General features: G+C 38.5%; 2 protein-coding genes across 2 annotated transcripts; both read right to left on the bottom strand.

The window, feature by feature from the left end:
- Positions 1–339: 339 nt before the first annotated feature.
- Positions 340–16,281, bottom strand: LOC117459264 (rho GTPase-activating protein 19-like). Its single transcript, XM_034099993.1, has 11 exons — positions 16,211–16,281; positions 14,949–15,202; positions 14,426–14,506; positions 5,188–5,397; positions 4,832–5,058; positions 4,621–4,707; positions 3,973–4,038; positions 3,351–3,572; positions 3,160–3,255; positions 2,495–2,607; positions 340–2,019 (listed from the first exon to the last, which is right to left on the bottom strand). The coding sequence occupies exons 1-11, from the start codon at positions 16,255–16,257 to the stop codon at positions 2,004–2,006; spliced, it is 1,419 nt and encodes a 472-aa protein (XP_033955884.1). The 5' UTR covers positions 16,258–16,281; the 3' UTR covers positions 340–2,003.
- Positions 16,282–18,363: 2,082 nt separating this feature from the next.
- LOC117459416 (pyrokinin-1 receptor-like) lies at positions 18,364–22,291 on the bottom strand. Its single transcript, XM_034100197.1, has 6 exons — positions 22,142–22,291; positions 20,769–20,865; positions 19,910–20,115; positions 19,558–19,779; positions 19,305–19,482; positions 18,364–18,794 (listed from the first exon to the last, which is right to left on the bottom strand). Exons 1-6 carry the CDS (start codon positions 22,289–22,291, stop codon positions 18,364–18,366), a joined length of 1,284 nt encoding a protein of 427 aa, XP_033956088.1.
- Between the last annotated feature and the right edge of the window lie 4,943 nt (positions 22,292–27,234).

The following is a 27,234-nucleotide window of genomic DNA, read 5'->3' as shown; positions in this document are numbered from 1 at the left end:
GAGGGCAGCCTCCACTCTCAACATCCACCCACTCTCTCAAACTCCATCAAATGTGTCCATTTCATGGGCAAATCCATCCAGGTCATATTTAGCTTCAAACTGATTTACATTTTATTTCACAAATCTGGAAACTTTAGCAACATGTAACCTTTTATGTCAAATTTGCTTTGTTTGAATTTTCATTTTCTTCCAGTTTCTTATTTGCTTCAATGGACACTTTTAAGCCTAAACATGAACACACAACTTGTTGACTACTTTATGGCTGTTTGACATCGGGACATGTACTATTGTAGTTGGAAGAAGTTGAAGAAAGGGGTAAGACAAATGTAAAGCGACATGTATTTTGAATAAGTTTTATTTTAGAGTGGCTAATGGGATGCATTACATTTCATTTATTTTAATCAATAATTCGTATTGTTTGGTTAAGTATTGAATGTTGTGAACTTACTTATGGTGTTTTGCAGATTTCTCTCATATTGACCGGTCTTTAACAGTTGTCTCTACTTCACGAACAAATCAAAGCACGTCAGACACTCCATGGATGAACCAAATGTGCTCTGGCTGAATAACTATTTGCAACTAAACAGCATCACCTTGTGGCTGCAAGAACAACAGTTGCAGAGGGGAGCGTCACTCAATTCCTTTTAACACCAATTAAGGAAGAATATGGAAAACACTTTACTTCAAGCACACAGTATATCATGTCAAATGAAAAGACACCAACAGAACTCCGCTTGATGTCTTTTCATTACAGTAAGTTGCATAGCTTCACAGTAGCATTACTATCATCTGTTTACATGGTCAATGAAAGTAGTTTGCAATTATCACATTATAGTTGAATTGTAACAGCTTGGCAGAGTGACCATTGACCTGAAAACTGCTACTGAAAGAGTTAAAAGACAACACGCAGGCTGTAAGAGAGAAAGCACTTGCTTTAACCACCACCTTTGAGGGCAAACAACAAATCCTTCATTTGCACTCAACTTTTTCAAAATAAAAGATAAATATAGACAAATCTAAAAAAGTAAAAAGAAAAAATGCTGCACAAATGCATAGAAATGTATAAAACTGTATACGATGTTGCATAAGAGTCAACACTGGCATAAGACAACTTAAATATAAAAGCAAGACCAAGAAGTATTTTAGAGTAGCAGTAGTTTAAAGACTCACAGCTTGACACCCAGGAATTGAGCTAATGGAAACAAAGACAAACTATTTAATCTACACAAGCTGGTCCTTTGGTCTTTCTCTTGTTATATGATGCTTGAATGACATCTTTATAGATATTTCAGCACACTGCCAAAGCAATTAGGAATGTAAAAAAAAACAATTGCATTATACAGTTTCTTAAGACATATTCACTTTAAGGCACTCAGAATTCACACTTTTCTAAAAAAAAGTCTTGAAGGGTGTGCATTGACTGTGTCAGTCCAATTAAGGTATGTTATGCTTACAAAGAAACATTTCACATTTAAATAGAAAGAGCCTGCGTATCACATCTTATCAAAACATCTGATGCTTTGGAACCCAGGAAATAAAACAGCCATATGAGAAATACAAAATAAATACAATTTGGTTTGCAAATTAAATAAACGCGTTCCAGATGACAAAGCTAAACACCCACAAATGCACTGGTTAAAATACAGATCATTTTCTTCCTGCTACAAAATGTCATTAAAAGTACGTAAAGAAATGAAGACGGACCACCTATGGACTGGGTAAGAAAACACGTCAACTGCATTGACTTAAAATAAATGGATCATCCGATTGAACTCTTTTTAGACTTTCAGTTTCAGTAAACTGCATGAAATTGCTTAGTAACCTTTAAGACATACACATCTTACTTCTTGAGAAACAAAAAGCAGAGTACAGATCCAAACATGGTGTGAAAACAAAGCTGCTCAGTGCCTTACACTGTTTAGTTTGTGTCGACGCCTCGAGAAGATCCTTTAATACCCTTTACACAACAGCCTGACCGATGTTTCTTTGTAGAACGCATTCTTTTAGAGTCGATTAATCCTAAACAAGATGAGAAGAAAAAAAAGGTTAGGTTATTGTAATCCTTTCAGCAGAGTACATCAGGCATCATTAGCAATGTAAGCACTGTTGAGTCAAAGAGAGGCCAGGCCGGCCTGTGGTGAACCACAGACAGGAAGCTGCTTCAGCACAGGCAGGAGGAAAACTACTTGTCATAGTCGATGACATTTTTAGGAGAGAATCATGCTGTCCCACAATTTAAATGTGACATTTTGATTAGTTTGGTTTGAATAAAAAGGAAATTGCTACTTTTGTGTATTTCCGTAAATGCCCTCCATCATAGGGGAATATTAAATACAATATCACAGTTTCCAAACTATTTATTGAGCCAGTCAGTCATGCTGACAGTAATGTGATTATCTCCTGTTATGTCAGGAAACATCTGAAAGCGGGTAGCCACAGGACCACAACATTAGAATGATTACAAATCCTGTGTTCGCGTTGTAACAATACTCACTCCTCCACAGCTGGTGTTTTCTCTTCCTTTGCCATCAACTGCCCACTAGGTGGAGGACTCCGCAGTCTGCTGTTTTCTTTCTCTCTTAATACCTGGCTTCCCAACACCTTCCTCTGTTTCATAAACAACAAGGCATTACTATGAGATCGGCAGGGTTGTATTACACATACTATGTTTTTCTATTGAAAACAAAACACGTATTTTTCGTTCGTTTTTCCTCAAATTGCACCAAGAACATGTCAAATGCATTTTCTTTATCATAAACCTTTAAATTAGAATACTTTTAAGCCTGGCCTTGGGAGCTACAGTAGATCACTGGCCAACATCCATCACATTAATCTGGCTGAAACTTAGACATTATGTATCTAATATATCATATTCAATCACTTGTATATAGACTCGTATTGCACTTTTTCACAATTTTTCTTTTTGTATTTACTTGCACTATTTTTTCTGTTTTTCTGTTTTATTGTGTTGCACTGTTGGAGGAACCTGTGACCTAAGATTTTCATCGTCATAACTACATTGTAGCCAAGTATTCATGACCAATAAAAGCCTTGAACCGTATTGTCAGTTATGTAAGCATAAAGAACATTTCCTTAGAATCTGAACATAATGGAACGAAGGCTGAAAAACATCATGTGCGCAGGACTACTGTAACAAACCTTGATCATTCCTCCCAGCGAGCGTGAGCGCCAATGTTTCCGGCTGAATGGCGTCCGAGAGTCAGACGAAGGCGTCAGCAATGGCTGCTTGTCAAACTAAAAACAAAACACAACACATAATAGGTGCAGGGTTGAAAATAGTGTCTGTGTGTCCTCTCCCCTTGCAATAGGTGTGGGGACCTTTACTGTACCTGTCTGATTAGTTTCTTCTTTTTGGCAGACTCGGGCATGGTGCTGACCTGCTGGTACAGCTCTCTGAGGGCAGACTCGGTGTAACTCGCTCTCTCAGGGGACTTTAGGGAAGAGGAACTGCTGACCTCCCCTCTGATGGTCCTCACGGAGGGAGAAGGGGAGGCAGCTGTCACCACAGGTATGAGCTCCGGTTTACTCGCAGAACAGAGTGTCGAGTCGTCCTAGAAATGTCGGAGATAACATGTGAAGAGACTCGATATCTACTGCTTTTCAAAGGACCTGATCATAATCAAATGTAACGAGTTATGTCACACGCAGCACACAACATGTGAGCAAGAAACAAGAGGCTTTAAAAAGCTGCCGGCATTGAGAGGATTTCTTTCAATGTCCTTTGAAAATCCTTCTATTAGGTGCACATTAGCAGAAGAGAGTCTCTCAAGGTTCTGTGTTTAGACAGGATGTACCCTAAATGAACCAGACAGTGACATTGGTACATCCAAAAGTGAGCAAACGGAACAATGTCGTGAAAAGAGCTTGAGAGATAAATATAATGTGGTTCTACGCCACACGCTTCTTAGAACTTAGAAAAAGAAGAGAAGACTAAGGGAAAAAAACACTCACCCTTGATTGAAGAGTTTTTGATCCGGTGAAGTACAAGCGGGTATATTCTTTGATGTATGTAGGTGCCTTCAATGAAAGTAAATGTAAAATAAATCCTCTTGAAAGAGCTCATTGTGACAAATTATTCTACCATACAATCCACGTGAAGGGTATTTAGAAATAACTCAACATAAACGATGGCGTCCGGGTGGAACATTGGCAATAAAGCATAAATAAATGAATAAATACAACGACACAGCTTTGGGTTTTGAAAGGCTGCTGATTATGTGACACTTTGAAAACTAAATAACCTTTACTGATATTTGTTTCTCATGTAAATTTAATTTTGTTCTTCTTCTTTACCCCCTTTGCATTTAATGCAACCATGGCAACAACATCACTTGACAGGAAAGGTTAATTATAAGCAACACATTATAAAGTAAGAAAGAAAACATCACAACCTCCTAGCTTTATATGTATTATTCTAATGATATCTAAATAAAAAAGACCTGCACGGATTTGTTTTGATGAGAACAGGATCTGCAGCACAGAATACAAACAATCATGATCATGTTGTTGTTCCTATCATACAGAGAGAAGCAACAACACATATATATTTGTAAAGAATAAGAAGTCAACTGCAGGGGAAATGACCATAAAGCTGCTTACCTTAAAGAGCTTTTGTGAATGCCTGATAAGGAACGCAATCCCTTTATTCAGTTGCTCAATTTTTCCCTGAAGATCACTTGCCATCACCTGCAACACAAACAAAAACCATGACAAAATAATTCATACAAATATTCAAAGTTTACTGGATAGCAAACATAGCGTGGACAGTTCTATCATTATCAGAAGGTCGATGGATCAACATGGCCCTTACAGTTTTGGGCCAGATGATGTGTGGAGCAAACATAGTGGCTAGATTCATAGCAGACATCTTGTTGATGTGCTGATTTCGGGCGGTGTGGTAGAGCAGGTCCAGCAGCAGCTTCAACAGGCTGCGGTTGGCTGGTGGGAGCAGCATGAACAGAAGCTGAAATGCCTCAATCTGACGTTCCTTGTCAGGCTCATTCGTCTTATCCCCCTTATCATCAAAGCGAGTCAGCTCTGGACACAGAACATAAGAGGATTATTGCAAAGGGAGCGAGGGGGGAACTATTCATTTATTTCTTTAAATTGATCAGGATTATGCTATCTTGAGACATAATAAGGGCCTGTTCATGAGTTAACACACACCTGCGATCTTCAGGTGAGCCTGATAGTGTCTGTGTGTGAGCAGGGGCTCCGGCAGCTCCCCCAGGTAGGCTTTGAGCAGTGTGGCCGCATCATTGGGGTGGAAGTCGCCTGTCTCTAGATCTATATCTGCCCCCGCGTTCAGCATCTCCCTCAGGGCGGCCTGCCTGAGGCTGTGGCCTGGCACACGGAACAACCCCTCCACATGGAGATCTGAAGGGTGGGAGAGGAAGATAGTTAGCGACAGCCAAAGTGGAGGGGAAAAAGTATGATGTGACGTGTAGGCGGGGAGACAAAGAGTGAAGGAGGCATAGGGAGACAAAGACACAGAAGAGAGGGGGAAACTGAGTGAATCAAAATAGAAAGGAGGGAGACAGCCGGAGCAAAGTGCTTTCAGATAAATTATTGAACCAAGCATTTTCTCCTAGTGTCCACTTTCAGAGAATGACATCATCGCTTTCTAGAAATAAACCATGACCTCATGCTAATTCACTGCACTCCAAATAAATCAAAGAACAAGTATTACGATTTAACTTACAGCCTTGATGCTCAAGAAATCCAATTCTTATAAGACTTAAAGACCCAGTTCAGCCCTGGCATTATAATCACAAGTCCACAGCTGTGAGTAGGTTGGTTCACACCTGGCATATGATTGTGCCTCAACAAGCGCCTCGAGTGACCACTTGTTATCAGATCTCACTTTCCCTATTTATATGTAAATAAAAATGTACGTGTTCAGTTTTCATTTAAACAAAATTATCACAGGGGCAACTGCATGGACATTTTTTTAAAGAGCAGACAATAACATAATAAGTGTTTGTTTGTTTGTAGCCTTTATTTGTGGTGCAGCGATCACATTTAAAACGCACCTGGGCTATTACATCACCTCCAGCGAACTTCACGGAGAACATTCAGGACAAAACAGCATAATTAATCTGTTTAAACCAAATATTTTCTAATGAAATCATAACATCCTTCATCAAGTTAGCACTTCTGAGGATGTTTGTAACCAGTACTGATAATCTAAATGTAACCTGTCTGTAGGCCCCTTGTGTGCTAAGTAACCAGCATGAAACACAAGTGAAGAGGACAATAATGGTTGTGGATTCAATCTGCAGCACACTGTTCCATCATTTTACAAGTTATTTTCTATTGATGTCACACACACATCAAACACACAGTTGAGATTGTGGTCCTTCAATGTAGCACAAGATGCATTGATATACACACTGCTAGAATAAAGTGGTCATTTTAAAGTAGTAGTTTGGGTTATCGGATCTCCAAGTCTAATGGATGCATTCATAGTAGGGGTGTAACGGTACACGTACCCTTGCGCTTCGGTTCGGTACACGTGTGCGAATATAACGTTAAACGTAAAAAATTGAGAACGTGAACAACTTTTTGGAAGTAATCTCAGGTGCTGCGTCGCAGCATTCAGAGTAATATCCTCACATTGGGTTCAACGCGTCATAGAGCGAGCAAGTCATTTCATTGGACGAGAGGCATACTATGAGAGCTGGTCAGAGGGATGCGTTCCTAGTTAGTCAGTAATTTGAGGAACTGTCGAAATGGCGAACGCAGATAAAGTTGAGCTCGAAAATCCTCCAGCATCATTGAAGTCTCCGGTTTGGGAACATTTTGGTTTCACAGTTACGTACAAGGATGACGGACAAAGACAGGTGGACCGAACCAAAGCTGTTTGTCGGCATTGTTGAGAAGCCCCTCTGTTACGTGCCAGGCAGGCTGTACATGTGTGGTTTTCCTTCCCTCCTGTGTTTCTCTCTTCTCCCTGTCTTCTGCACAGCTAATCAGCAGCTGATCGGTATCTGCCTGTGCACCTGAGTCTGATGGCTGATTGGATCCTCTCACCCTCAGTTGGCCTATCAGCAACCAGGGCCGACCATAAAGGAGGCACCCAGGAAGTCTTCTCTCTCTCACTCTGGGCCTGTTGCTGAGGAAGGAACACGGCTGTGTTTAGCAACTAAAGCTATTTGAATAATCTGAACTTTGCTAATGTGTGTGTGTTGAGAGGTGGAGGAGTTAGGTAAGTCTGGGGTACCCTGTACATTTCTCACCACCGAGCTAACTATTGTTTAGACACACTAGGTAAGCGGATTGTTGCCACCCCTGTATATTGTTTTGTCAAATTCTTTGTAGTTTGTTAGTGAGGGTTTTTGTTTGAGTTTGGTTTCAAAGGATAGTTGTAGAGATAGGCCTGGTTTTGTTATGTTTGTTTCTTTTGTTTGGCACAATCCTTTGACTCCTCCTCCTCCTCCTCCTCAGAGTGTTTCTGTTTAATTGTATGATATGATGGGTTACAAGGAATAAACCTTTTGTCAACGTTTACTCTGACTCTCTCATAATTATTGGTTGTACGTTATTGTCTCCAGGTCCCCTAGACCTTAGTGGGGACGTAACACCCTCACTGCAGTGCGCAGTACCTCAAGATGGGCGGAGCCTCAACGCCCCTCCTTCTCAACCTTTGAGGCACGTGACGAGCTTCACAAATGACGCGTTGCATCCTGTTTCCGGGGTAGCAGTTCCGGGTTGCGGTCGGATAATCAGCTCCTAAGTTCTAACCCTATCTCCTATTCCTTGACCTCTGAGTGAAACGTTAAGGGATAGTGGATAGGAGAATTCAAAAGGACTTAGGAGAAGAGAGTGCAGTGCTTTAGAGAATCAGAATGCACTTTCACTATCCGACGTGTTTATGATGCGCCAGCGGACGTCATTGTGTGCGTCTGCTGCTGTGGGGAAACCATGGAAACCACAGTTTTCTATACAGCGGACTACAACATGGATGTTTAATAAGAACGAGGGACTACTGTGAACTCATCTAGGGACTCTGCACCGTGCTCTGATGCTGCTGCTTTGCTTTATGAACGTGGACACAAGAGAAACATATTCTTCATGACCAAAGTTGGAATTGAAATAATAAATGAAAGTGAAACTTATGCTCGTCACCCTCTCCCTCCGGTCCACATTAATACCAATGATCCCAATACGTATGATTGTATGTAAAGATCTTAAAATAAATACAAATGTATTTATTATAAACGTTAGTCCTTAACATCTATCACTGTGTAAATCACAATTCAAACATCTTTTAGAAGTTGAACAAACCCCACACAGCTCAGTGAAATGTTGACTTTATTTGATCATTTCAGTAAAAACTAACGTTCATATTTCTCTTTTTGATTATAATACTGATGCACGTTCAAAACAAAGCACTTTGGCAACTTACCACATACGTTTTAAAATGCTTAATAAGCACCGTAACTTTCATGATATCATTTCTCGGTCATAATCGTTTGTTTCCGTGAACGGCCGACTGTTGTGTGATGCAAATGCTGCGGCTGCAAGGCATTGTGGGGCAGCATTTTCTCCTCTCCTATCGGTGAGGGAGGTCCAGTGGTTCCTACGCTAAAGGAGGTTATAAAAGGAAGTTTGAAACCTCCTTTCCTTTCATTTAGAGAATTCGAACGACACTTATCATGGCTGCCACTGAGGGACTTCCGGGTCATTTCACTCCGTTAGGAAGGTTCCTAAGCTAAATGGACTATTCGACATCAGCCCCGTTCTGTTAATCATAGCGTCAGAGTAAGATGGAGGTAAGTAATCCCTGAATAAATTAACTATTTGTTTTTGCTGTGGTTTAAAATGTGTTGATTTAAGTCTCACTTATTTGCTATCAAATGTGCGCTGTCGCTACTAGGACGTGCGTGTCCTAGTGATGCAGAAACTAACTACATTTAATAACTATTAATTATAACTACAAACTACATTTGTGTTGCTTCAAAATAGTAGTATTGCTGTATAAGCAAAGTCCTGAAAACTTTAGGAAAGTCTTTATATTATTTTTGCACTACTTGAGAAATACTAATAACTATGCATAATCTATATTTCAATTAGATATTTACAAAATAAATGTATATGCAACTTATTTTATTCCTGCCTATTGCCTAACTATTTTGTTTGTGTTTATTTTCTTTGACCAGAAACACATCACACACTGATGAAAGGGATGTTCTCAGGAATGAGGAAAAACAATTGCTTTTTGAACATGACAACACCCTTAACACACATATTTCTGCAAAGAAATATACTACACCACTACAATATGACAACAAAGCTAAAGAGCAATACAGAAAAATCATCCCAGCAGATATGGAAATACAGCTTGATGTCAATGGGAGGATATCATTAGGTGAAGCATTTCTTAGAATCATTATGTTCTTGTTCTTTTATGTGGTGATCTGGAGGCATCTACTAAAAACTAATATTATTTAATTTCAACAGCTCCTCCTTCACAAGTTGGGATGGCCACTGCATTTTCAGAACACCACAGCGATGGTCAGGAGCAACAGGAGTGTAAGTTATCTGCTTGTATTGACAACTTGTATTCATACAAGTCATACTGTATAAAGACATACATTTTGTGTTGTTGATTTGTTATCAAGTGAATGATGCCAAGGACCAGGGAGACTTTACTAGTATCAACACAATTATGGCAAGCAAAGGTTGCTGGGGACAGGAGCTTCAGGAGGTTACAAAAAAACAAGTAAAGTGAACTACTCAGCAGTTCAAAATATTGTATGTATGCTAATTATTACTTAAAATGCCGGTTTTCATTTTCTTTTTTCTTCCTTTAGCTGGCACAGGTTCTGGACAAGACCCAAAGTCCAAACACACATCTAGCCTTTGTGAGCAAGATGGTTCTCACGCGGTCAGATTTTTGGAGTTTGGATTTGGCTAATGACATGGATGGGATGGTAATCAGAGTAATCACGCTCTTTGTTTCTTGTACTTTTTCTAACTGATTGTTTTAATTGTTGGCATGTTTCATGTACTCTGTATTTTACTGACTGTGTGTTTGAATTCTGCCAGATCCTGAACAGCTGTCTTACAGTTATTGAGAAGGTATTGAAGCTGTTCTAAAATATGTAAATATATGTATAAAACATACTATATTATACCAAACAATTATAAGATATTACATTATGAAACTACATCTATTACAGAGAGTAGATGGCGTGTTTGCTGCCAACAGCCATGTTATAGCTGCCTGGTTTCCACCATCTTCGCTGAATCCGATGCAACACCTGCCGGTATTTTGATCATGATTATCCATGTTGCTGCTCCATATTCTTGTGCCAACTCATTACTGTAGTCACATCAACACAACTGGTTTTTTGCTTTTCCAGGAAAATGCAGCAAACCTCCAACGGCTTCTCCTTCCAGTGTGGGAACCTGGACACTCTGTGTGAGTACATGTAGTTCAGTCTTTGCTATTGTTTGTTTACTGTACAATGAAGTTTGCCATGCCGAAAATAGTGTTTCTATCTTTAAATTCAACGCTTAATTTAGTTGTATAATACAGATCCTACAACTTTATAATATAACGTTTGTATGTCAAAGTATACCTGTTGATATTGGAATGTGTGATATTAACAGATACTGAGGCCACAAGCTAGGGAGATTTTCTTTCTAGATCCCCTCCGTGGCACTGACTGGAGAGATGATAGTCGCACCAAACCATTCAGGTTTTTTGGCGCACAGTTACATCACATCCGGACAGTGGTAGTTCTGTTTTAGACCACTTGTCTATCTTTTTTTAATCTATGGCTCTGTTTTATTTGAACTAACATGGGATACATTGTATTAAATAAAAGACATTGAACAGAACCATAGATGCCACTTGACAGCGGGGCTGTTCTGTTTTACCCCTTAATGACTTGTTTTTTGGAAGTTCAAGTTTGTTCCTGTTCCAACAGTGTTCAAAGATTTTCTGCATGAATTTCGAGTACTTATAAAGTTGAATTAAAATTGTACTTATTCTTAACTTTCACATTTCATTTCATTTAAAACCTTTATTTAACCAGATTGGTCCCATTGAGATCATAGATCTCTTTTTCAAGGGAGACCTGCAGCATATAGGTTCCACATGAAACATAAAACAATAAAGGACATTATACATTACATGCATTGTGTTCACAGAAACCTTGCTCAGATCTTGTGCCCTGGGCCTTGGGCAAGTCTTGGTGTGGATGATGTCCAGGTTAGATTTGTTAAAATTATTCTACTGAAGAGTATGATGTAATTGTCATTTTTGACACTTTTGACTTTTCACACTACAGGGCCTACCAAGACAAGGGTTCTCGAACAACTGTGGGGTGTTTGTTTTGATGGTAAGATACTGGATATACAGTATACATATAGTAGTCCTATTTTTCTGTTTATAATAACGTGTACAAATGTATAATGCTTTCAGCATGCTATGCACTCCATTATTGCTCATAGTTTGAGACATACTGTGATTTATTTATATCCAAAACAACATTCACGGAGGAATATTATTTGTCAATGAACACCATAGCATCACAACAACCTAACATACTATTTCTTTATTTACAGTACACATTTTACATTGTGGCAAGAGCCCAATTTGATTTCAATGAGGTATGTATAAATAAGGGTTTAATATTTCAGTTTTTCATTGATAACACTTGTGGATACAAGACTTTTCAGGACATATGTTGTTGACCCATCTGGTTGTGTGCTTTTTATATTCCAAGACAAACATGCAGCAAATTAGGCACTGGTGGTGCCTAGTTCTCCTCAAAAACGTTGCCATGCCGTATGTTTCTTTAATTTTACAATTTACATTTGCATTCTTGAAACTATTTGTTACACTGTAACCTGACTATATCATTTTTAATGAATGTTTTTAATGTTTGTCTTTCATTCACCAAGGTCTGAACAAGAGAGAACAAGGTGGCAAGACTGCAAGAGGCGACGGGAGGAAAAGGCAATGCAGGTAGAAGTTGTTGAATCACAAATGATAAAGTCTTGAACCAGTGTGAGTGTTAAACATTTAACCTCTCTTTGTCAAATATATTTCAGGATGAAGAGGTTCCACAAAAGAAGCAGGCCATAATTTGAGATGGGGTCGTGAGTGACCGCTGCTGGAGGGGAACTGTTACAATCAGCTGTATTAGGTTCACTAATGCCTCAAAATGTATTAGTTGTCACGATCTGTCTGTGTATTATTTTTGTCCTGTCTTGTCTGTTGCTTTCTGTGTTCAATAAAATTGAAAGTCCTGAATTCAAAGTGTTTCTTAAGTAAAAGAGTATAAGTATTATCAGCTAAATGTACTCGAAGTATCAAAAGTATAAGTACAGTATGCGGAATGGCTCTGTTCACAGTATTATATTACCATTGATATTATCCTGTCAATTCTATTAATTTGTCAATACGATGGCACTTTTTTAATATATTTTTTTAAATACTGGTAGGAAATACAGTACTATATGATTTCATTTATATCACATGTTTTTCAGTAAAAAGTGAGTAAATATACAATATTGCCTCTGAAATTAAAATTAAAAAGGTGTACGTTAAAAAACAAATGAAGGCCCTTTCTTGAAGTCATAACTGAAATAATTGATGCAATTAACATGCAACTAGACATTAAAATATGATTTGAAGGCTGTTAATGTGTTTAATTTGAGTTTTACATTTTTAAATGCCGTTGCCATGGCGACAGATCACTCGCCATCATCACAGACCTCAAGGTATCATTATATTACCGGTATCATTATATATATATATATATGTATATATATTAATAATATGTTAAAATAGTTAATACTCTGACACTATGATTAACAGAACAGAACTGCTACCCCGGAAACAGGATGCAACTCGTCATCTGTGAAGCTCGTCACGTGCACCCTCGCTGCGAGGGGGACCCAAGTTCCCATCAGCAAAAACACGTGGGTTTGCTATCCTGGCTCCAAAATGGTGGAATGAGCTCCCCATTGACATCAGGACAGCAGAAAGCCTGCACATCTTCCGGCGCAGACTGAAAACTCATCTCTTTCGACTCCACTTCGAGCGATATAATTACTTACAAAGAACTGCTAACAGAGCACTTATATACTAATAAAGGACTGGCTTATCTATAGCCAGTTGAGTAGCACTTGAAATACTTGGCTCTATGAAACCTGATGTACTTATATGATTCTGTTTTCTTCAAGGTTGTATCTTCCTGGTCGAATGTACTTATTGTAATTCGCTTTGGATAAAAGTGTCAGCTAAATGCAATGTAATGTAATGCCTCAAAGGTTGAGAAGGAGGGGCGTACTAAAATTGGTACGCGGCTGGCAATACATCAAACTTGCACACTCATTTTAAAAGGCATCACACTCATTTTGAAAAGGCATCACCCGAACGTGAATATCACAGGTACCAAAAGAAAAAAGACTGGAGTGCAAACCCAACTCACGCTAGCATTTAAGCCTCCACCACTCGCAGAAAGTGCAGACCGAGCCAAAGCTATTACAAACGCCAAATATCCTTATGTTGCCATGTTAGCAAAGCGCTACCTGGCTGTATCTGCTACCTCTGTCCCTAGCGAGAGGGTGTTAGTGTTAGTGCCAGCAGATCTGCCCTTTCGGCAAGCAATGTGGACAAGTTAATTTTTCTTTAAAAAAACATGAAAATACAATGACAAGCAAGTCATAATGTCAAACTGGCTGCTTAGGTACTAGTACAGTACAGTTCAAGTACAGATTATTTCAGTTCATCGAAAAGCTGCACCTTAATGTTTGTTTTATTATATTTTGTATTTATTTGAGTGAATATTCACAATTTAATAATAATTAAAAACCTAAAACTAATAGTTTATGTTTTGTGAGTACTAGTACAGTAAAGTTCAAATACAGATTATTTCAGTTCATCAAAATTCTGCACCTTAATGTTTATTTTATTATATTTTGTATTGATTTGAGTGAATACATTATTCACAGTTTAATAATAATTAAAAAAAATTATGTTTTGTGATCATTTTTTCTGCTGTACCGAAAACGTACCGAACCGAACCGTGACCTAAAAACCGAGGTACGTACCGAACCGAAATGTTTGTGAACCGTTACACCCCTAATTCATAGTACGTAGTGCTGTCTACTTGTGAATGGATTTTCCTAACATTAATGGTAATGCCAGGTCTGAACAGGGACACAGTATAAAGCAATTAAACTCGGTATATCAAGAGATTTGTAAATCAGGTCAATATTACAGGTGATTATCTGACACAAATACTGTCATGTCTTCAGATTTGTCTCCGCCTGGAGTGACAATTTGACACATGCAAACTGTATTCAAGATATCACTCATCATATTGGCTTTGGATGTGTACTAAACATGACATCATGTATTTATGTATGGAGTAATACTCACTTTTACTCAGGTATTCAATGAGTTGATAGATCTGTGCTATTCCTTCTTCAGTTAGTGGTGCACCAAAAACAATTCCTTTGTCTGAAAGTCATCAGAAACACAGTAAGACTGATTGTATAGTTTGTATACGTTGTATTTATTACCTAAAATCACTTTAAATTGTAACATTGTCACCCGTTATATGGAACCAACAATGAATAATCTCAGGCTAACCTATATTGTAAGTTTCAGGAAAATAAGTGGTATTTTCTTAGCTAAAAACTACTTCAACAAATAATAATGATAAACAGATTAATTATAAATTGACTGCTTAATGGATTAATGGACACATCATTTCAGCTCTGGAGGACTATGAAAACACTGCAAGTCTGAAGAAGTGTTATTTAATGACTTTAAACAGGTCTGTGGATAAACAAACAGCACTTATTTTGTTGGTTATTTACCATTCGTCAATGCTATTGCACACATACTATATCAGTCTAAAACTGCATTTCAAAGAGTGTAAACACAACCGTGTCCTAACCTTTTCGCTTTAGGAAGTTGAAGGAGCGCAGAAAGCCAGAGGCAGACGGCAGCTTGGCCTCTGACTCTCCGGTGAGTTGTGCAAACTCTTCCCCTGGAAGGTCTATGAGTCGGGTGATATTGCTAAGCACCAAATCCGCGAAGGCCTGTGGATGCTCGTGCCTCAGCCTCTCCACAAAGAAGTCCGGGTTAAAGATCACAGACTGGCTTGTGCTTGGCTTGACCTGGCTGATAAACATGGTGCATTTTGTTCCCCTGTTGAAGACAAACAGAGAGGGTGGGTTTGGGCCAGAGGTGGAAGGAGTACTCAGATCTTGTAAAAGTATCAGTACCAGAGTGTAGGAATACTCTGTTACAACTAAAAGTCCTGCATTCAAAATGTTATTTAATTAAAAGTAGAAAAGTATGACCATCAAAATATACTTAAAGTACCAAAAGTCAATGTACTCATTATGCATCGGTCCATTTCAGAATAATATATATCATACGTTTTGATTATTATTATTATTTATGCCTTAGAGTGTTGTACATTACATTTTGTACAGTACTTGAGTAAATCTACTTAGTTACTTTACACCACTGGTTGGGGCTCATTTTAAAGGCTCAACGGTGTGGGTTAGTAAACCTTTTGGGCTAAAATAAATGGGCTCTAAAATGCAGCGGTTAAAACAGAAGGGATGACATGTAACGTAAACACACATGCATACGAACATACTATGCATCTCTTTCTTTTTGTATAGGCTACTGTGAGCCATGTTCCTCCCCCTGAATACATTTTTGCACATTTCTATACATCCCTACCTCACTCTAAATATCTGCACAGTCTTGAATCTTCAAAGTGCAGTTTGTCATATATTCATAGTTGTACGGTATGTTAGTCTCTTGTGTATTTATATTTGGTGTTTGAATGCGAAAATAGTTTTGTTAACATTTTCTTTTTATAATCGTTATATTTTATTGACCTTCTGTTACAACTTCTTTTCATATGGTGTTTGTGTTTGCACCACCATACACCAAAGAAAGGTCCTTGTATGTGTTAACGCACCTTGCATAAACCCGATTGTGAATGTTCGTTAATGAAAGCACCAGCTGTTGCTAGGTAAGCTAAGCTGGCTAACGCTAACACGTCTGATACTAACTTACTCGACTACTTAATAGTTTACAACAAAGATAATGCATCTGCACTTATCAAGGCAAGAACCCACACTTCACGATGTGAGGTTAGATGTTGATTGTAAGACCTACTACACGAAAAGTGTGTACCTTCGGCTCAGTTTGTGATTGTTGTGAGGATCATTTTCAGCCGCCATCTTCGATTTGAATCTTCCGCTGTTTATTTTTTAGTCCCGCCCACGGCGTTGTGATTGGCAGAAAATATACCTACGTCAAGAGCTCTCATCTACTGTAGATCTATTTTAGTATAGAAAAAAGTGGAAATGTTGTCATTTGCAATTAAATACAACTTTTTTTCTTCTTCTGTGACTTCAAATGTGGTTCACAATTACGTGGATATTTTTTACAAGTGTACATTTGATTCACAGTTACGTGGATATTGTATACAAGTGTACATTTGTTTCACAGTTACGTGGATATTTTATACAAGTGTAAATGTAAGCACACAAGCTCAGATTTTTTTTCTGCAAGTGCTCACATCAGGTTTTACACGCTCTCACATTTTGCACCATATCTACCTTCATAATAGACCCTGTTCCACAGCATTCGCACTAAATGTGTATGATGATTCATGTGGTGGATAGAAAGCTGAAACAATAAAAGAAGTAAAGTGTTTCCAAATAGTTTTTAAGTACGAAGAAATTAACCTATTAGTTAGTTAATAGTTACATTCTGCTGGTCATATTTACAGTTAAGACTTGAGCAATACACAGAAAAAACTCTTCAACAACATATATTTCAAACTCAACATAGTAACTCACACTACCAGATAATAGTAATAGATAATAGTCATAATTTCTTACGAACAGAAGTGTTATCACACTTGATGTCTTTACATCAGTAACATTAATACAATATTTAAAGCAATAAACACATGATTGACATCTAAATACGGGTACATCCCACAAATTATATGGACATATTTCAAACAAATTAAACATCATTTTGTGTACACAAAATGGTACAATTATTTGTGTGTTTACTTTTATTTATTGTTGCTAAACCGTGAATTTATTGTTCAAAGCTCAACATTATCTGTATTTATTTTGGTGACATTCATATCATTTTATGGTTTATCTGTAGGCCTACTGTTTGAGAAACAGGTGGAACCTTTGGCAGGTGAGCGGTGACACCTGGGTTATCCTAGGGGGGGGCAGTTCCGCCCCCTCCTCAGAAGCAATCCAGAGTGACGATCAACCGTGTCTTGTGTCTATTTCATGCTGCTGCACTTTTTTGTTTTCTACAGGTCAGTAAATGATAAAAAATTATCGATGTTAACTTGTGTACATTAGATATAATGTTAGAGATGTTTAAGGGAGTGTGTCAGAAAGTTTTGAGCATGTTTGACATAGTAACGGTACTTTAAAAATACTAAACTGTCAGCAACAATAGATGCCGTTTACGCGGGCTTCAGCTGCACCGGCGCCGTGTGTAAATCATAGTGTAGGCTGCTGCGCACGGGTGATATGTTTTGTTTACCTGAGTGAAGTCTTGCAGGCACAATGCCTTTTTTTGTGTGTTTATGAACACTGACAGTGTATTTATGTGAGCTCCTATACCTATACTAATTTGACTTTTCATTGCATTTTTATAAACTAAACAGTTCAACTTACAAATGTCATTGTGAATTGTAAAATAATATGTTATATTTGTTAAAGGTATATATATTGATAGAAAGTATTATTTGATAGCTTTATGTGTTTATATTGACTGTTGAATTTCTCCTTGAGTAACAGCTTTGTATAAATTAAGTGTAATTCCCCAGTGTGCAGATTTGACATGTTCCCTTTATACAGTGAGTATTACTGTTAATTGCACTACATATCATTGTAGACCTGCTTCGCTATTGCACATGTGATATTATACAGAATGTTTTGAGAAGTATAAAACTGTGTCACATAGCCTTACTAGTGAGTGATACATGTTTAAGTTGGGAATGATGTTGCACTTGAGATACAGTAATTGACTGTGACGGATAACTTAAATTGAGAAATGTGATTTGTTTGTTAAGTACAGCTATTTGTATGCAACTGTATGTGTACTTTGCATTTCGAATAAGAAGCAATCCAGACGATCAACCGGATCCTGTGTCTATTTCATGCTGCTGCACTTTTCTGTTTTCTACAGATTTCTTTATTGTTGCTGTGGTACCCAAGCTTTTGGGACCCATAACAACTTACATATTTATCTTTAGTATTCTAAAATGATTCATATATTTTTCATAGCGTGAAAAATACAATGATTCAGAGTGCTTGTTGTTGCAGCTCTGGTTGAATGGGGCCGTTCCTCTGATCTGATTTGTAAGTGACTGTAACTGTCTTTTTGTCCATCTTCTCTCTACGGCTTTTAGCATCCATCCTCTCTCTGGCTGTAGTGCTTGCTACTTCACTCGAACTTCTTTGCCGCCGCCCAAAAAAACTTCCATACTGAAAGTAGCAGCGAGGCCCGAGCCTACCCAATGTTCTCCAGCAGGCCCTGCGAAATGTGTGGGAGGAAATACAGAACAGCAGCGGGTCCAGAGCACCGTTTATATACCACAGTGGAAGCGACAAGTACGTTTTCAAGATTGTGTAGACAGAATGAACAGTTTCCGTCCACACGACTACGTAGACCTGCATCAGCGACGAGGCAATGTCCGGAAAGTTGCAAACAAAAAAGGCCACCACAACTGCACCTGGAAGAAAAAAGAGGGCACAATTGCTCAGCTTGAAGGACATTCAAATAATATTGCAATTCATTACTATTTAATATAATATTTTGGCAAAATGCAGAATATCAAAAACATACCGTAGACAGTTCATGACATGTATAAACATCTTTATCTTTAGGTAACTTCAAGCTGATATCAACAACACTGCACATCTAGTCCAGCATCTCTGGTGCTATCTGACTGTCCAGGAAAAGCAGACACAATCTAAATGTCTCCAGGGTCACAGTGTCATACTGTATGTTTATTATTGGTTGTGAAACTTCAGGATGGTAGTTTTCATATCATCTTAAATGAAAAAGTGTTGTTTTTGTCAAGAAAAGTGAACCCAAGTCAACTGAAACCAATGCAGAGTTATGTTCAGTTCATTTATTGTCCGGTTAGTAACCAAGAGCACAAGTAGTCATTAAGGAACAAGCACTCAAATCAAGCACTAGGGAGATAGATAACAAGATGTAATCATGTTCAATGGCTCACCCATTAGTTTTAGAGCCCTCTTCTCATTCAAAAGTAGCTTTCCATTCTGATGGCACTGGATGTCTCGTCTTCCTTCTGGAACTGGCCGAGTGAGACCCATGTTTCTCCTCTGACGTCCGTTCCGCCTCAGATAGAGCAGGATTAACAGATAAAGAGTACAGATGGAGACCAGTGGGATCTGGAGTTGGAGGTTTGCAATGATAAGTGCCTGTGGTTAGTAGATAAACAAGCATATTGTACAGCATTGACTTACCAGAAAGAAGATTACTGCTCTCAGAAGTAAAGCTCCTTTGTAGATGTGTGCAGGATCAGGCTCGATCATCTCACACATAGTGGACACATGGATGGCCTCTTCTCGCGTGGCGGCAGTGTAGTCCAGGATGCAGGCAGGAGCCTGGTCATAGACCAGAGCAAAGGGAACGGCTGAGACCAGAGAAATGATCCATACTGAAAGAAGGCATGGCAGCCGAGACTTCTGTTGGAAAGGAAGGAGAAGCGAGAAAATAAAATGTGTTCAAATCATGTTGGTTAAAATAGACACCATCCTAATGATCCTTAGCTTTTTTTGCTTTTCTGTAATGTTTGAAAAGTGAAAGGTTATCAACCTTCTTGTTAGAGACGGACCACATGGTGTGGCAAATGGCTGCATAGCGCTCTATGGCGAAGATCATGATAACCCAGCTTGTGGTGGCACAGTACACTTGGCGGATCATGAAGTAGACTTTGCACACTGTCGAGCCCAGGCGCCATGGGTAGTTCTCCCAGTAGTACCGATACAGAGTGATAGGGATGGTCAACAGCTGAAGAATGTCTAAAATGTAAAAAGAAAGTCATTTAAGGTTTTCACATCGATGATGGTTTCTTGAAGACGGCAATACACCAAAGGTGTGATGTTAAAAGGAACTACTGAAATGCAGGACTGACAACATTCAATTAATGTTGTTAGTCCTAAATGTGAGCACTTTATGTACGATATTAATTCGTTTTAGGTTTAAAAAACATTAGTCCATGCCCAAATTAAATTGATGGCTAAATTATATTCAGTCTACAACCTTGCCATAATTATAATAAAACGGAATGTGAAACATAGAAGCACTTTACTTGGCCTGTGGATGAATGTGATTGTTTCACTCAACGTCCCAGGACAATTAACATGGCTATAACATTATGTGTATAATTAAATGGAAAAGGCATTTCAATTTAATTTTCATGTTATATTCACATAATTTAAGAAAATGGCATTTCCAATACAATACATTGAATTTCATCATTAACATATAAGTGTTGGTCACAATTTTAAAACTTTTCAAATGTGTGTATTCAAACGTGACATTTCAAATTGTTTCATTAATTTATAAATTGGCCAAAGACTCTGCATGCAAATTAAAGCTGGCAGTTTTTGAAAGATATTAGTTAAATATTGTCATGAAGCAGTCTACCATGAGGCGTATGATAGCAGCATACCTGATATGACGAGGCTGATAAGGTAGAAACGAATGGCACGGACTCTCATGTGAGGATCCATTAGGAGGGTCAGGATGCTCACACCATTGAATGCCAGCTGTTAGTAGGGGGACAGCATTTAGTGTTTAGTCTACAGCAAGTAGTGTTTCATTTCAAACCTTTATTTAACCAGGTGAATCCCATTGAGATCAACAATCTCTTTATCAAGAGAGACCTGCTGCAAGTAGGTTCCACATGATGACATAAAACAACAGAAAAACAAAAGGGACATCATACAACATAGATACAGGGATTTACAATTTGCATACGACATTTACAGGTACCAACAGTATCAGATTGCATAGCATCTATCCGAGCTTTAAAAACATTCAGTGGAACCAAATTGCTCAGTTTCCATTCTTGTTGCAGACTGTTCCAAGTTAGAGGAGGTGCACACCTAAAAGCTTTCGTCCCTAAGACAGTCCTAGCACTTGGCACATTTAACAAACCACAGCATGAGATCTCAGGCAATAGCTACTTTCAATTTGCGTGTGATCAGAGAGCAGATGTAAGATGGTCGTTTACCTAACATGGCTTTGTAGATGAACATGTACCAGTGATTGAGCCTCCGTACAGTAAGTGAAAGCAAACCTGCCCTTGCATACAGGGTACAGTGATGAGTTAATACTTTACAGTTAGTAACAAATCTCAGTGCACTGTGATACACGGCATCTAACTTGGCAGGTAATGGGCAGGTGCATTCATATCAGATCACCATAGTCCAGCACAGGTAAAAAGGTCAGACTAGCCGTTTCCTGGCCTCAACCGAGAAACAGGACTTGTTCCTGAAAAAGAAACCTAGCTTCACCCTTAGCTTTCTAAGCAGATTATTGACCTGAAGTTTAAAAGAGAGGTAATTATCAAGCCAGATAGCAAGGTATTTATAACAGGCAACCACTTCAAGTACTTGTCCTTGCGTAGTAACAATATCCAAAGTGGTCTCTGGTGTCTTTTTGGCTTTTGAAAAGAGCATTACTTTAGTTTTATCAACATTTAAAAGAAGCTTAAGCTCAGAGAGCTGAGTCTGAATAATATAAAAAAATGCCTGCAATTTAACAACAGCCTCCTTAATGGAGGGACCTGCACAATACATCACGGTATCATCAGCATTATAATGTAAAGTTGCTCCATCCACATTTTGACCTTACCTGTTGATATAGATGGAGAATAATAATGGACCTAAAACAGAACCTTGGTTTGTTTTCAGCATCAATTAAACTGTATGAATTGCAATTTAGCTTAGTGCTGTATTTTATCAACACACTTTGTGATGTTATTCAGAAGGTAACATTTGATTGTGTGTTAAGTAAGCCGAGTATATTGACTGTTCTTACTCCAAAGAAGAAGATAAGGCTGTAGAAGATGGTCATGGGGACAGCAATTGTCAGCGGCTCCCTTTTGGTGACACTAATATATAGCTGTGGCGGCTCGCCACGGCTGACATTGCAGCTGACGAGGGACGAAATGTGATCTGAGAGGTTCATGGTGACGCAGCTGTTAGAGAAAGATGTTAAAGAGAAATAGATTATTATGAATGAAAGTGACAATAGTGCTTCAATTAGCAGGCATTATTCCGGATGGAGGTTATTGTTTTTAATGAGTAGGCTTTTATTTGCTCTCTCTTTTATTGCTCTCTCAATTTAGATTAGTGCTGCAATATCTGCTTTTTTAAATAGTCAACCGGCTGATTTTCCGGTTGCTCTCTCAAACCATCTTATTCATTTTAAGAGGGCTCTTATCAAGGATAAGCTTTGAGAGAAGAGAAGAAGAAGGGACACATTTAAGAATTAACAATTCTAATTCACCCCTTGTTGGTGTACTATGTTTCTAAAATGCAAATAAAATTGTAAATGTATAATAATAATAATAATAATAATAAAAAGCTTGATAAAGTGCACATTACACACTGCTATACAATACACATGCAGTGATTTTAAGCCTTGGTTACAACATAATGTAATGTAGATTTACCCAAATCGTAAGGTAAGCACATCTAAATCTAAAAAAAGGTAATTGACACAAAGCAAATCAATCTTAGTTAAATAGCCAAATACATATTAAGAGAAAGAGATCGACATAAGACATTCATGTGCATACAAAAATACCAGAAGAAGATCAGCCATCCTGAATCATGCGACACCTGTTGCATTTTCAGACCAAATGATGTCACTACAGTGAATAAAATCTAGAGGGAAAGTTAATATCAAGGCACACATTATGAGAGGGAAAGGCATACAGTGTGCATGGTATTGCCTGCAAATATATTCATCCCTCAAGGATTTCATCAACCTAAACGGGAGTCTGATTCACATCTGAGCGCACACTATCCGACGCTGCAAATATAACCAGTTGCACACAACAAATAGATGTTCTAGAGGCGTTGATGTAAAGTTTAATCAACCATTCAAAGGTGTATTGGATAAATAAAAATCAAGACTTACCTTTCTGTCGATATTGCAGGATGAAGCCCGTCAGCTCTTCTCACATACAGAAAACCCCCTGCTGTGTTCATCTCCCACCTTCTCTCCCTCGCTCCATCCAATTCCCTCTCTCTCCACAATCGATACAGTCAAATGGTTGGCTGACAGTGACGCGTTACAGTAACGTAACTACTTTTGCCGGGTAAAAAGTAGTGTAACGCGCTACTACGGAACATTTGGTAACGTAACGTAGTTTCTTCTTCAATTCGCCGCAACGTTACTTTTCCCAGGGACGAGTGACAGTGACACTGCCTACTCAGCTGTGTGCTTCCCATACAGTCTATGGTGCTTACGCATTAGGCACGAGCTCTCATTCCACACTGTACGCGATAGAGACTGGCCGCTGGTGGTGGCATGAAGACTGAAGAGCAGTGATGGCAAGCGAGAAGCAGGCGCAGCCAACGCTAACATTCGAGGGATGGAGGTATTCTCATTACTTCGAACTTGTTGAAACTAAGGGGGGAAATGTGAGTGTAAGGTGTACGTTGTGCCCTGGCCAGAAACCTGTGTCCACTGCCGTTAACTCAACTGCCAACCTCACCAAGCATTTGAAAGGAAAACATGCTAGCATGAAGCTAGTAGCTCAAGATCCCCGGGGAAATGATGATATTTCGAGTCCAAGCCTATACATTTAGTAGCCTATTGATATGATTTGCACTAGCTTTGCACCTATTTTGGGGCTAGCCTGTAACCCTTAATGATTATGATTTTATATTGATATTGTTTGATATTATTGTTTAGTGGTGGTGTTGACGCCTATAGCCCAATGTTTTGTTAAGTGCTCTGTGACATTTTTTTATAATAAAGAGCACAAAAGAAATATCTGTTATGTCCTCCATAGTAGAACTTTATGTAAGCCTACACATTTAGGAACAGAGATTGGGTTCTGCCCAAAGTCGAGAAACGTAAAAGTAACGAGTAATGTAAAAAGTTACTTTCCTTGGAGAGTAACTAAGTAAAGTAAGGGATTACTTTTTTAAAGAAGTAACGAGCAAACACTACTTTTTAAAAGTAACTTCCCCAACACTGTTGGCTGATAATTAAAATTCCTAAATAATTCAAAGTTGCTGCTTAAACAGGCAAGACAGTCTGATAGCTTGTGTAGATTTTTTAAAATTATTAACCAAGATATTCCAGAGAACGACTTGTTTCCCCCACCAGCATTGTTGATCCACAGAGAACATTTCTGGATGTTTCATGCATATAATTACCAGCGCACTTTCGCACCTGTTCTTCACTAGACTATTGAAGGAAATAGAGGTGCATCACATACACAGTTGCAATACAGAAACATACACATTCTAGTTGTTGTCCCTTAGAACGACAGTCTTGAGACATACATTCCCTTGAGACACATGTCAATCAATCAATCAATGTTTATTTATATAGCCCAATATCACAAATGTTACATTTGTCTCAGTGGTCTTCACAGTGTGTACAGAATATCAGTATGACAATACGACACCCTCTGTCCTTAGACCCTCACATCGTACAAGGAAAAACTTCCAAAGAAAACCCAGTTTAAAGGGAAAAATGGGAGAAACCTCAGGGAGAGCAACAGAGGAGGGATCCCTCTCCCAGGACGGACAGACGTGCAATAGATGCCGTGTTTAAATTGAAAAGATAATACATTTGCAACATAGGTAGTCCAAATGTTTGGAAATGCATGTGTGTATAATAGGAAGATGAATCCACGAGGATATCCATCCAGGACCTATGATCCAGGACCTCAGCCACGACTCAAGATCCAGCGCTCGCGATCCAGGACACAGGACCGCAGGGTCATCCATGACTCCGGATCCCAGCGTATATAGACACCAAAAAGAAAGACATTTGGGGAAGCTGGGTTAATCGGAACATGAGTGTACACGGGTATAGACAGAGAGAAGGAAGAAGTAAGATGTCCCCTGACAAACTAAGCCTATATCAGCAAAACTAGGGGCTGAATCTAATCAGCCCTAACTATAAGCTTTATCAAAAAGGAAGGTCTTAAGCGCACTCTTAAAAACGGATAGGGTGTCTGCCGCCCGAACACAAACTGGAAGCTGATTCCACAAATGTGGAGCTTGATAAGAAAAGGCTCTGGCTCTCATTGTACTTTTAAAGATTCTAGGAACAACCAACAACCCTGCATTCTTGGAACGCAATGCCCTAGTAGGACAGTAGGGTATAATGAGTTCTTTAAGGTAAGATGGCGCCTGCCCATTAAGGGCTTTGTAGGCGAGAAGAAGAATTTTAAATTCTATCCTGTGTTCTATAGGGAGCCAGTGTAAGGCAGCCAGAACAGGAGTAACGTGGTCCCTTTTCCTAACTCTGGTTAGTACACGAGCCGCAGCATTTTGAATCAGCTGAAGCGACTTGATTGACTTCTTGGTACTCCCTGATAATAAAGAGTTACAATAATCCAGCCTAGAAGTAACAAATGCATGGACTAGTTTCTCTGCATCGTTTTGAGGCAAGATATGCCTGATTTTTGCAATGTTACGTAGATGGAAGTAGGCGGTCCTTGAAATTGATTTTATGTGGGCGTTAAAGGATAAATCCTGATCAAATATAACACCAAGATTCCTTACAGTCTCACTGGAGGCCAAATTAATGCCATCCATAGTTAGTATGTCTTTAGATAATTTGTTTCGTAGATTCTTCGGGCCAAGTACAATAACTTCAGTTTTGGTCGTGTTTAACATCAAAAAGTTTAAGGTCATCCACGTTTTTAAGTCCTTAAGGCAGTCTTGAATTTTATTTAGATGATTAATTTCATCAGGCTTGATTGATAAATATAGTTGAGTATCATCCGCATAACAATGAAAGTTTACAGAATGATTCCTTATAATATTGCCTAACGGAAGCATATATAATGTGAACAAAATAGGTCCGAGCACTGAGCCCTGTGGCACTCCATGGCTAACTTTGGTTTGCGTGGAAGATTCATCGTTAACACGTACAAACTGAGAGCGTTCAGATAGATAGGACCTAAACCAGCCTAAAGCAGTTCCCTGTATGCCAACTAAGTGCTCTAGTCTTTGCAATAGGATATCATGGTCGATAGTATCAAATGCAGCACTAAGATCGAGCAAAACAAGAATAGAGACAAGTCCCTTGTCTGAGGCTATTAGAATATCATTTGTGACTTTAACCAGAGCTGTCTCTGTGCTATGATGTCTTCTAAAGCCAGACTGAAAATCTTCAAATAAATCATTGTTTTTTAAGTAATCACACAACTGTTTTGCGACCGCTTTCTCAAGAATTTTTGAGAGGAACGGAAGATTAGAAATAGGTCTATAGTTGGCTAAAACCTCTGGATCGAGGTTGTGCTTTTTAAGAAGCGGTTTTATCACTGCTACTTTGAATGATTGTGGAACATAGCCTGATAATAAAGACATATTCATAATATTTAATAAAGAAGTGCTATGTGTAAGCCTTAACAAAGAACCATTGTAAGACAATTCATATTTACCTTGTGGGTTCTGTTTTATGCCCCTAAATGAGGAGGGTGTGAAAAGGTCTATGTCAATAAATAGTATAGGCATTACAAATACAGACACACAAACAAACAAACAAACATACGTTTAAATAACAGACATTGTGGTTGCCATATTTGACCATTATTAAATCATTTTTTAAATGTATTTTGTGTAATGATTTATCTCAGATGAGAGAGAATCAGATGAGATTTCAAATTGAACCCTTATTTCTATCAACTCAAAATAAACCTACAGCCAGGTGGTAGTTATTTGTGTTGAAAACAACTCATTTGTTAGCAGGCAAAAGAAAGAATCCAGATGAAAAGAAAACCACAATGTGTAGGCTTACACATGTATTCATTTAACATGCGAGTACCAATCTTCTCATCTTACTCTCACCTATAGTGCATATAAGTGTATTAAACATCATGTAATGTAGATCTATAACTGTTAAGACCCGTTAAACAGTGTTCAAATGACACA

This window comes from Pseudochaenichthys georgianus, chromosome 15 (assembly GCF_902827115.2).
Source record: "Pseudochaenichthys georgianus chromosome 15, fPseGeo1.2, whole genome shotgun sequence".
Classification (NCBI taxonomy): Eukaryota; Metazoa; Chordata; class Actinopteri; order Perciformes; family Channichthyidae; genus Pseudochaenichthys; species Pseudochaenichthys georgianus.
The sequence above is the reverse complement of the archived record's forward strand: the minus strand, read 5'-3'. Positions and strand labels throughout refer to the sequence as shown.

Bases quoted from the DNA above. Each gene is read 5' to 3' on its own strand.
- LOC117459264 (XM_034099993.1), bottom strand. From the start codon at position 16,257: ATGGCGGCTGAAAATGATCCTCACAACAATCACAAACTGAGCCGAAG. The intron at 4,708-4,831 runs GTAAGGGCCATG...TTTGTGTTGCAG, and splicing joins ACATCATCTGGCCCAAAACT to GTGATGGCAAGTGATCTTCA. The intron at 4,039-4,620 runs GTAAGCAGCTTT...CTTTCATTGAAG, and splicing joins ATTCACAAAAGCTCTTTAAG to GCACCTACATACATCAAAGA.
- LOC117459416 (XM_034100197.1), bottom strand. From the start codon at position 22,291: ATGAACCTCTCAGATCACATTTCGTCCCTCGTCAGCTGCAATGTCAGC. The intron at 20,866-22,141 runs GTAAGAACAGTC...CCCTACTAACAG, and splicing joins GCCTTATCTTCTTCTTTGGA to CTGGCATTCAATGGTGTGAG. The intron at 19,780-19,909 runs GTTGATAACCTT...CCTTTCCAACAG, and splicing joins GGTCCGTCTCTAACAAGAAG to AAGTCTCGGCTGCCATGCCT.